At 49.8% G+C, this 10117-nt stretch overlaps 1 protein-coding gene and 1 pseudogene across 1 annotated transcript in view; both read right to left on the bottom strand.

Annotated features, from left to right (window-relative positions):
* Positions 1-2472, bottom strand: part of ABCC10 (ATP binding cassette subfamily C member 10) — a 21915-nt gene extending 19443 nt beyond the window's left edge. Inside the window, exons 1-2 of the mRNA XM_006776373.2 lie at positions 1691-2472; positions 1261-1432 (exon numbers count right to left, since the gene is read on the bottom strand). Of these exons, the coding sequence (XP_006776436.1) occupies positions 1261-1421 (161 nt within the window). The 5' untranslated portion in view covers positions 1422-1432; positions 1691-2472. The remainder of the gene's footprint in view (positions 1-1260; positions 1433-1690) is intronic.
* Positions 2473-6072: 3600 nt separating this feature from the next.
* Positions 6073-9168, bottom strand: LOC102766883 (annotated as a pseudogene).
* Positions 9169-10117: the final 949 nt, after the last annotated feature.

Below are 10117 nucleotides of genomic sequence, written 5' to 3'. Positions count from 1 at the left end.
CGGTGGGGGTGTTCAGGAGGCAGCTGATTGATGTTTCTCTCTCATCGATGTTTCTAACTCTCTATCCCTCTCCCTTCCTCTCTGTAAAAAAAATCAATAAAAAAACAACACAAAGTCTGATGAGTGAAGTGAGATAACCACCATTTGTATTGACTACATAATATTCTTTCTTGCCTTTTCCTTAGACTGTGAGTTCCCAAAGGACTGTATCAATTTTTAATAGATACTCCTCTGAGTAGACTGTGTCTGTGCCGACTAACCCTCCCTTTTCTTTTAACTCATTCTGCATAAGAGACAAAACAGGCTTCCTCCCAGCCCAAAGCTTCTCCTACCCAAGGAGGCACTCATCAGTTCCCTAATTCATCTTGGATAGGAACACAGCCCATCCATCAGGCTAAGGACTCCCAAAGGCAGGGACTACCTTGCCCTCCTGCCTTGTCAGTCGCCAGAATAAGACTAACTTTGCCTTAAACAGCCATATAGGACCTAAGTACAAAACCAAGGTGAGTTCAGCAATTGCACCGTATTGCTCCAACCCCAGGCAGGGTGAAGGTTTAATTTTGCTCTTTCCTCTTGCCTACTGCTTCCTCTCCAGCTGAGCACATGTGCTTTTCTCAGCCTAGGAACACCGAGGTTTCATAGATGGAAGAGGTGAGAACTGGTCCCACAACTAGAACACAAGTTACCCTTTTTGGCTAAAAACATTGTTCACCCAATCATACCTCTAATTCATGACAGTTGTGTTTGAACATCTGAAAATCTACAGAAGTGATGATTTCTACTATGCATCGGGCTTTTAAAAATGTGGTGTGGCTCAATGGGTTGAGCGTCCTCCCACGCACCAAGAGGTCACTGGTTGAATTCCAGGTCAGGGCACATGCTCGGGTTTCAGGCTCCAACTCCGGTAGGGGGCGTGCAGGAGGCAGCTGATCCATGTTTCTCCCTCATCCATATTTCTACCCCTCTCCCTCCTTCTTCCTTCCTCTCTCCAAAAGTCAATAAACACTTATTTTTTAAAAATGTGCCATGCACTGGCGCTATATGCTTAAATGCATAACTTGATTTAAACCTCTCATCAAAGAAAAGCAACTTGCTCCAAAACAGCCACACTGCTGCGAAGTGGTAAGCTCACATTTTATTCTACGTTTGCCCTACTCCAGAGACCTCACTATTCTAGTTACACTGCCGCGCGGATGTGGGTTCGGGGAGAGGTCTGCAGGCACACACGGACAGATGTATGTGCACCCCGTCTCTACGCACCTAGGGGTCCCCCAATAGCAGGCACTGAGCACGGCGAGGAGCGCGTGGGGCAGGGCGCCGAGTACCAGCTGGGTGAAGCAGTGGCCCGTGGTGTCCCCCTCCCACACCGGAAGCGGCTGCAACACGCTGGTGCCACACAGCTGGGCCAGGAGCCGCTCCATGGAGGCTTCACCTGCGGGGAAAGCCAAGGGTGGCGAGAGGGAAGGTTCCTCCTCCCAGAGGGGGGCTAGTCCGCGCCCCGGAGGGCGAGGGCCGTGCAGGGCGCCGGGAGCTGGGGAAGCGGGGGAGCTGGGACGCTGACCAGGAAGTGTGGTGTCAACCGGCACTGACAGCGCGTCCCAGCCGCCTTCCGACCTGCAACCCCGCCCTTGAACCGGGATCTCCCCCTCGCAACCTCCCGGAATCCAGACCCCGTCCGTTCTCGCGTTACCTCAGGGGGCCAGGGGAGGCGGTGTGGCTGCCGAGAGCGGGCGGGCGTCCGGGGGCCCGTGAGATCCGGAACCTGTAACCAGAAGACTTGCTTTTCACCGGATCTCAGATCCCGAGCACCGGTGGAGGCCGAGAAACGTGCTGCCTCCGGGGCTGCTCGCCACGCTCGCCTGGCGCCCCCTAGAGGCCGGATGACCGCTCTGCTCGGGTGCGGGTCGCCGTCCGGTTCTCTTTTGCGCTGGTGCTCCCCGCGCGGGGCTTCGGATGGCCGCTATGCAGGCGCGCCGCGGCCGGGCACACTGCACGTGGACTGACCTCAGGGGTAGGCTCTCGCAGAGATGGTGGGAGTGCGGGTGGGCAGATTGAGCTGAAGGCCTAGGAGCGGGAAGGAGAGGGAGGAATGAAGACGAGCTCTCCCTTGGTGCCTTTCCAAGGCAGTACGTTCTGTCTCCCAGGTCTCCTCCTGGCTTCCTTTCTCCTTTCTCCCTACACTTTGCTCCACAGTTATCAGCAGGCGATTTGCTGGAGGGCAATGGACAAGTGTGGTTAGAGCTGAGTCCCGGCTGAGCCCCTGCCACACCCACACGCTGATTCAGCTCACACCGTCTTCCTGCTCGGCTGTCAATGGAGAGGTCTCTTGGAGTGGGGCTAATCCTAAGGCTGGGACGGGAGCATGAGCTAGGTCTGCCCCGACCACCTGTCATCTCTTTCCCCCAGAGACGACCTTTCATATAAGTGGAACCATACAGTATGTGGCCTTTTGTGCCTGCCCTCTTTCATAATGTTTTTGAGGTTTACCAATGTTGTAGCAAGTGTCAGTAGTTTGTTCCTCTTTAAAAAAACAAAACAAAACAGCTTTACTGAAGAAATAAGGAAAAAAAGAAAAGCAGTTTTACTGAGAGAAAATTTAGTATATGCACAGTCATCACCACAGTCAGCTTTGTAGCATTTTCATCACCTCAAAAAGAAATCCTATACTCTTTAGCTGTCTTTTTTAAAAAACACATATTTTTATTGATGTCAGAGAGGAAATAAGAGGGAAAGGAGGTAGAAACATCAATGATGAGAGAGGATCATTGATCAGCTGCCTCCTGGACGCCCCCTTCTGGGGATCAAACCTGCAACCAGGGCATGTGCCCTGACTGGAATCAAACCGAGACCTCCTGGATCAGAGGTCGAAGCTCAACCACTGAGTAACCCAGCCAGGCTAGCTATCAGTCTTTTATTCCTAACCATCCTTGACCCCCCAGCCCTAGTCTCCTATCTGTCTTTATAGGTTTCCCTATTTTTGACTTTCATGTGAATAGAATCATCTCTCTATGTAAAAGGCTAATATGCTAAGTGTCCCTCCCACTGTCTGACCAATCGCTATGATGCGCACTGACCACCAGGGGGTAGATGTTCAACGAAGTAGCTGCCGAGCTGCAGTGACATGGCAGCTGTGGTTCTTGGGTGACACACCCCAAAAACAGAGAGGAGGGAGCCCGATTCCTCAAAGGGCCACCTGATTCCACCTTCAGCTGTGGGTGATGTTGCTGAGGCACTGTCAACCCCCAATCTGTTTACTGCACACTTGTGTTTGTGTTCTACACCCTGTACAGCAGCAACTTTGCAGAGTGCCCTCTCGTACCCCAGGACCCCTTTGGGGATGTTGGAGAGCTGGTTTTGGCCCGATCCCCACAGGCCAGACCGAGGAACCCCATCTGCCAGAGGGACCCAGCTCATTCTGCAGATACCGGGGAAGGGACTGTGGGAGGTTGGCTCCAGAGTATGTCTGGCCCATCTCACCGAGTCCCACCTCACTGGCCACCTTCTAATTAATTTCCTTTCAATGAATTCATGCACCGGGCTACTAGTATAATATGTGGACTTTTGTGACTGACTTCTTTCACTTAGCATAATGTTTTCAAGGTTCATCTAAGTTGTAGCCTGCATCAGTACTTCATTCTTTTTTTTGTTTTTAATTTTTATTGATTGATTTTTAAAAAGAGTCAGAGTGGCTCAGTTGGTTGCACATTGTTCTGTGAACCAAAAGGTTGCTGGTTTGATTCTGATCAAGGCACATACCTGGGTTGTGAGTTCAATCCCCAGTGGGGACTCATATGGCAGACAACTGATCGATGTTTCTTACATCAGTGTTTCTCTCTCTCTCTCTCTCTCTCTCTCTCTCTCTCTCTCTCTCTCTCTCTGCCCCTTTCTCTCTTTCTTTCCCTTCCTCTTTCTAAGCATGTCCATGACTGAGGACTAAAAAGAAAAATTAAGCATACAGTTCAGTGGTATTAAATATATTCACATTATTGGTATACACTCTGGACTGGTTGTTTTGCATATGAAAGGCATGCGTGTAGGCTAGTTGTTATTATATTTAGGAACTAGAGGCCCAGCGCGCATGAAATCATGCATGAGTAGCTCGCTTCCACTTGCCTTAGTTGGTTGCCCCACCCTCCGCCGCTACTAGCCCCCTGCCACTAGTAGCTTGTGCCCCCGCCCTGCCCGCTGCGAGAGCCGCTGCTTGTTTGGTCATGACGGGCATTACGGCGTCCTGACCACAGGCCTTTTATTAATATAGATTAGCTACCCTGGGAAGGGCAGCCTCTTCCCAGCCAGAAAGGTTTTTTTAAGATGTTATGATATATAGCACATTTAAAAAATGTTTACAGTACAATGTGTCTTCCTTCCTTTTTTTAAATATATTTTTATTGATTTCAGAGAGGAAGTGAAAGGAAGAGAGAAATAGAAACATCAATGATGAAAGAGAATCATGGATTGGCTGCCTCCTGCGTGCCCCCTACTGGGGATCCAGCCTGCAACCCAGGCATGTGCCCTTGACTGGAATTGGACCTGGAACTCTTCAGTCCACAGGCTGACGCTCTATGTACTGAGCCAAACCAGCTAGGGCTCTTTCTTTCTTTCTTATTTGTTAATCCTCACCCAAGGATATTTTTCCCTTGACTTTTTTTTTTAGAGAGAGTGGAAGGGAGGAGGAGAGACAGAGAGGTACATCGCTGTGAGACACATCGATTGGTTGCCTCCTGCATGTGCCCCAACTGGGGCCAGGGATTGTGAGGTATGTGCCCTTGAACAGAATCGAACCTGGGACCCTTTAGTCTGCCAGCCAACACTCTATCCATTAAGCCATACCGGCTAGGGCACAATGTGTTTTTCTTATGATATATATATTTTTCTCTAAACTTTTATTTTTATTATTTTTTATTTTTTTAAATGTTTATTGTTTAAAGTATTACAGATACCCCTCATTTTCCCCCCATTGCCCTACTACACCCAGTTCCTGCCCCGCCCCAGGCCTTCATCTCTCTATTATCTGTGTCTATAGATAAGATCTTTGGTTAATCTCTTCTTGCCCTTCTGAGATTCCTCAGTCTTTTCCATGCTTCCATGCCTCTGATTCTATTTTATTCACCTCCTGCATGTGCCCCAACTGGGGCCAGGGATTGTGAGGTATGTGCCCTTGAACAGAATCGAACCTGGGACCCTTTAGTCTGCCAGCCAACACTCTATCCATTAAGCCATACCGGCTAGGGCACAATGTGTTTTTCTTATGATATATATATTTTTCTCTAAACTTTTATTTTTATTATTTTTTATTTTTTTAAATGTTTATTGTTTAAAGTATTACAGATACCCCTCATTTTCCCCCCATTGCCCTACTACACCCAGTTCCTGCCCCGCCCCAGGCCTTCATCTCTCTATTATCTGTGTCTATAGATAAGATCTTTGGTTAATCTCTTCTTGCCCTTCTGAGATTCCTCAGTCTTTTCCATGCTTCCATGCCTCTGATTCTATTTTATTCACCAGTTTGTTTTGTTCATTAGATTTCATGTTCATTTATTTTTTTATTATTATTATTTTTAATTGATTTTTTTTACAGAGAGGAAGGGAGAGGGATAGATTCAATTGTTGATAGATATGTATTTGTTGTGTTCATATATGTTTTTAAAATATTTTTTAATTGATTTTTTACAGAGAGGAAGGGAGAGGGATAGAGAGTCAGAAACATCGATCAGCTGCCTCTTGCACACCCCTTACTGAGGATGTGCCCACAACCATGGTACATGCCCTTGACCAGAATCGAACCTGGGACCCTTCAGTCCGCAGGCTGATGCTCTATCCACTGAACCAAACAAGTCAGGGCTATTGTTCATATTTTTTCTCTCTCTCTCTCTCTCTCTCTCTCTCTCTCTCTCTCTCTCTCTCTCTCTCTCTCTTTCTCCTCTTCCTCCTCCTTGTCCTCCTCCTCCTCCTCCTCTTCCTTCTTCTTCTTCTTCTTCTCCTTCTTCATCATCACCATCATCTTCTTCTTCTACCTCGGCCTCCACCGGTGCTCGGGATCTGATTTTAAAATCACTTACACATATTCATACAAAGAAAAATAAATCTCAGAATGGAACCTTGAGACCATGGTAATTTAAAAAAAAAATTCTGATCATTAGCTACTAATGACAAGGCAAGAGGCTAAGCAGTCATTTCTGGAGGTTAATGTAGCTCCCCACGCAGGGCACAGGTGAGGAGAATCCAAGAGGCTCCCTCCTCTTCCCTCAATCTTCACCTTGCAGAGGTGCTATAGGGGAAAGGGATTATTTTACAAACTCTCCCCTAGAAACACTTCAAGACGTACAGCAGAGTTCCAAGGTAACGCTGAACCATCTCTTTGCTAGGAATTTGGCAAGATGGCAATTTCTGAAGCAACTTTCTAGAAGAGCTGCTAGTTCAGTTCCTACTCACAGGTCTAAGAGGAGGAGGGACTCCTGCACTCACTTCCCACGTCCCGATGCTGTTCTTCCACCAAAGGGCACAGAGCACAGCCCTTGACCTGATTCCATCAGGTCCCTTCTAGGCTAGCTAATTCCACAAGTGAGCCTTCCTGCTACCCAACACCCAAACACTGTGTAGCAATTTACCCTGGCAGCTCTTGAGGACCCCCAGATAGTGAGGCCAGCATTCCTGTGGGCAGCATCATACCCAGGGAATCTGAGCAACAGTCAGAAGAGGTCCAAGAATGACAGAACTATGAGCACCCCTACCAAAACTTGACTCTGCTGAGCCAAATCAACATTTAAGTCCAACAGGCCAACTCCTGCCATCCCGCCCTAGCTATGGTCATCACAGAGGTGCATGGTAGAAGAATGGCCTACACATAACTGTCCAAGGAAGCTGTACTATTATCAATTCCCAGTAAAAGGGGGAGGGGGAGGACAGACATTACAAATGTGGTAGACCCTATAAGAAATGGCAGCTGATGACAACAGTTACCCTATTATCTCTGGGTCCTACCCAAAAAGCAGCACCAAGAAAGGGCATGATATGCAGAGATCTATAGCTGGGTGTGCACCCTTGAATTGCCAAGGGACTCAAGAGATACAGCTCATTTTCCTACAATTATGTAGGAACTAGAACAAAGACTACCCACCCCTACATTGAGGCCACTCCTGAGAGGCCGTACCGCTTATGATCATCAGCCCACCCCCTTGGTAGGCCCATTTGGGGAGAGGGAGTCACATCCAGAGCGGGGACCCCTCCAGGCAGACACTCACAGGGCAGCCCATCCCACTGTCACTAGGGCAGGCCAAACATAGTTAAGAGGGCGGACAGATCCCGGGCATCAGCCGCCCCATAGACATCGCTCTGGCCTGACATGGACAATGCCAAACACAGGGTGCTCCAGATGTTCTCTGACATGGCGCCCCCTTCACCCCGAGGGCCCCGGCTTTTCCTCTGCATGTTCAAGGCCCCCCAAAAGTGTTCCACAGCCTCCTGATGAACCCAAAGGTTGATGCAGCTGATGCCCAGGTTATAGCGGGACCGTATATAGCCTGGTTGTAGCGCGAGGGCCCTGCGGTATGCAGCTACTGCTTCTGTACTCTGGTTTCCATTGGCTAGGGTGGCCCCTAGTTTATTCCACAGCAAATAGTCATTGGGACGAACACTGAGGGCAGCTGTGAAACAGTCCACTGCCTTGTCATACACCCCACTCAGGTTGAAAAGGACCCCTAACTCACACTGCACATCAGGGTCAATGTTTGTAGGGTACAGGCACACAGCTTCCAGGAAGAGCTCTTACACTTCAAGAAACAGGGAGTCAGACAACAGAAATCCCAGGATGCACTTGCTTGGGCCCAGTCCTGTGCCACTGGCCCCTTCTTCCCCGGGCACCACCAGGTGGGCATAGGCTGGTGTATAGCGCAGCCAGTCTCGCAGGATTTCACAGGCCTGTCGCTGCAGGGACTCGTTGGTGAAGCTGACAGCCAGTGCCATCAATGCTGTCTGGTTATCTGGCTTTAGCTCCAGACACTTCCGTAATGCGCTGATGGCTAATAGTTCTTGTTCATTCTCTGCCTGTGTGGTGCCCAGATACTGCCCAGCTTCCATGTGCTTAGGATCCTGCTGCACAGCCGCCTCAGAAAGCAGCACAGCATTCGGCAGGTCCCCATCCTGAAGTCGCCGCAGCCCTTTCTCGAAAGGCTGGGGATGGTCACGCAGGGGGTTCTCCTCCTCAAACTGGTACCTCTTTTCATAGGAAGCAGTCATGATGTCATCATAGTCAGAAAGCCAGGGGTGAACCTCAGCATCCCGTTTCGCCATCTCCTCCAACTCTGCTTGCAACTTGTCCCAGAAATGGACATCAGACTCTATAGCTGATTTGGATTGTTCAAACTCCATATCAAGGGCAGCTGAGTTCCCTGGTCTTGTGAACTGGTCAACCCAGGCATCTGATGTATCCTCAGAGTTAGCCAATTTGGGGTCATCCACTTTGGCCAGAAAGTCACTGGCAGTATGCTGTAGACCATCCTCAGGATGATAATCATCATACCAGCGATCACTGGCAGTTGTTCCCTCAGGCTCTCCCAGCCACAGCTTCTCTGACTGTTCCAGATATTCCTCAGCCCAGCAGGCAGGAGACACAGACAAAGGGTCTGTAACTTCAGAGATGAATTCTTGGGACCAGTCCGTCTCATTATAATCCTGCGTTACATCCACAGCATCTCCAGCTGCAAGAAACTCCTGGGCCCAGTTCTCAGACAAGGCCAAATCTGCCACCCCCGGGGCTCTCTGGGGTGCCTGGCGGAAACTTGACTGTTCAATCTCTGCATCTCTGCCAGAAGGTCATCCATCCTGAAGGCCTGAGGGGCACGCGATATAAGTGGTTTATTCTGGTCCTGGAGGAATTCGGCCACCAACTCATCTTCAGAGGCTACCCCCAAAGGCTTAGGGACCGCCTCGGAGGCTGGGGTTCCCGGTGGCCAGGGACCGGGCCTCAGTCCCTCCTGCCGAAGGGCCTTGTCCTGGGTGAAGTGCCAGGCCAGCTTCATGAGCGGGTTGGCACCCCCCGCATTCGGCCTCCACCAGCTCCCGCATTGCCATAGCGACTGCCAGCTCTCTGATGGGCAGAGAAGGTGAGGAACTCAGGTCCCACAGTCACACCCAAACCACAACCCAGCCAGTATCATCACGAGCTGCGCCGCCCGACCAACCCACCGAGCCTCTGTGGGAGGAATTGACCTCCAGGTCAATTGGCTGTGAGAAACAGCTGTGACTACAGTAGGAAGCTGCTGTGCAGGAAACACCCCTATAAAGCAGGACTTGCTCCAGGGGGACTTTGGTGTTCACTGAGTCTGCCTCTTGAGTGTATCACTTGTGGGTGTTATAGTTGTAATCTGCTATGTCCTGTTTTTTATTTGAAAAAAATTTAAGTATATTTTTATTGATTTCAGAGAGGAAGGGAGAGGGAGAGAGAGATAGAAACATCAATGATGAGAATCATTGATTGGCTGCCTCCTGCATGCCCCCTTCTGGGGATTGAGCCTGCAACCTGGGCATGTGCACTGACTGGGAATCAAACCGTGACCTCCTCATTCATAGGTTGATGCTCAACCACTGAACCATGCCAGTGGGGCTTTAGTTGAATTGTTGATGTGGTTGTGGGTGGCTGTCCACCAGGTGCACTGGCTCTAGGGCCACCAGGGAAGTGCAAAGTCAGCCACTGCCTGGGGCCACCCATCAGGAGCTACAGAGGGATCTGCAGACAGCTGCTATTTTCTATTTGTATTGGACTTTGCTTTGCCCATGCAAAGCCCAGCTATGAAGCAAGGCAGGCTGGTGCTAGTGCCGGGTCTTGGGCCTTTTATTGATGGGTTTTGGGCATGCAGTCACCAGCTGCAGCTTGTTTGAGAGATTTCAGCAAAGTCTGAAGCCTGAGCCAGGACAGGCCATTCATATGAACAAGCTGCTGCAAACAGCTTGGGTAGGGCTTCGAATTGGATGGGGAATGGTCTCAGGGAATCCCCAGGGCAGAGCAAACAGTGTGCTTCAGGCTGATGGAGACTGAGACATGGCTGTCAGTCAGTCCTGGGATGGAGGAGATCCCAGCATAGGAACAATAACCCTTGTGAGCACCCCCGTTTGGGAGAAA

Source organism: Myotis davidii, unplaced genomic scaffold (genome assembly GCF_000327345.1).
Source record: "Myotis davidii unplaced genomic scaffold, ASM32734v1 scaffold167, whole genome shotgun sequence".
In the NCBI taxonomy this organism is placed as follows: domain Eukaryota; kingdom Metazoa; phylum Chordata; class Mammalia; order Chiroptera; family Vespertilionidae; genus Myotis; species Myotis davidii.
Note: the sequence above shows the minus strand (reverse complement) of the source record. Positions and strands in the feature narration are given on the sequence as shown.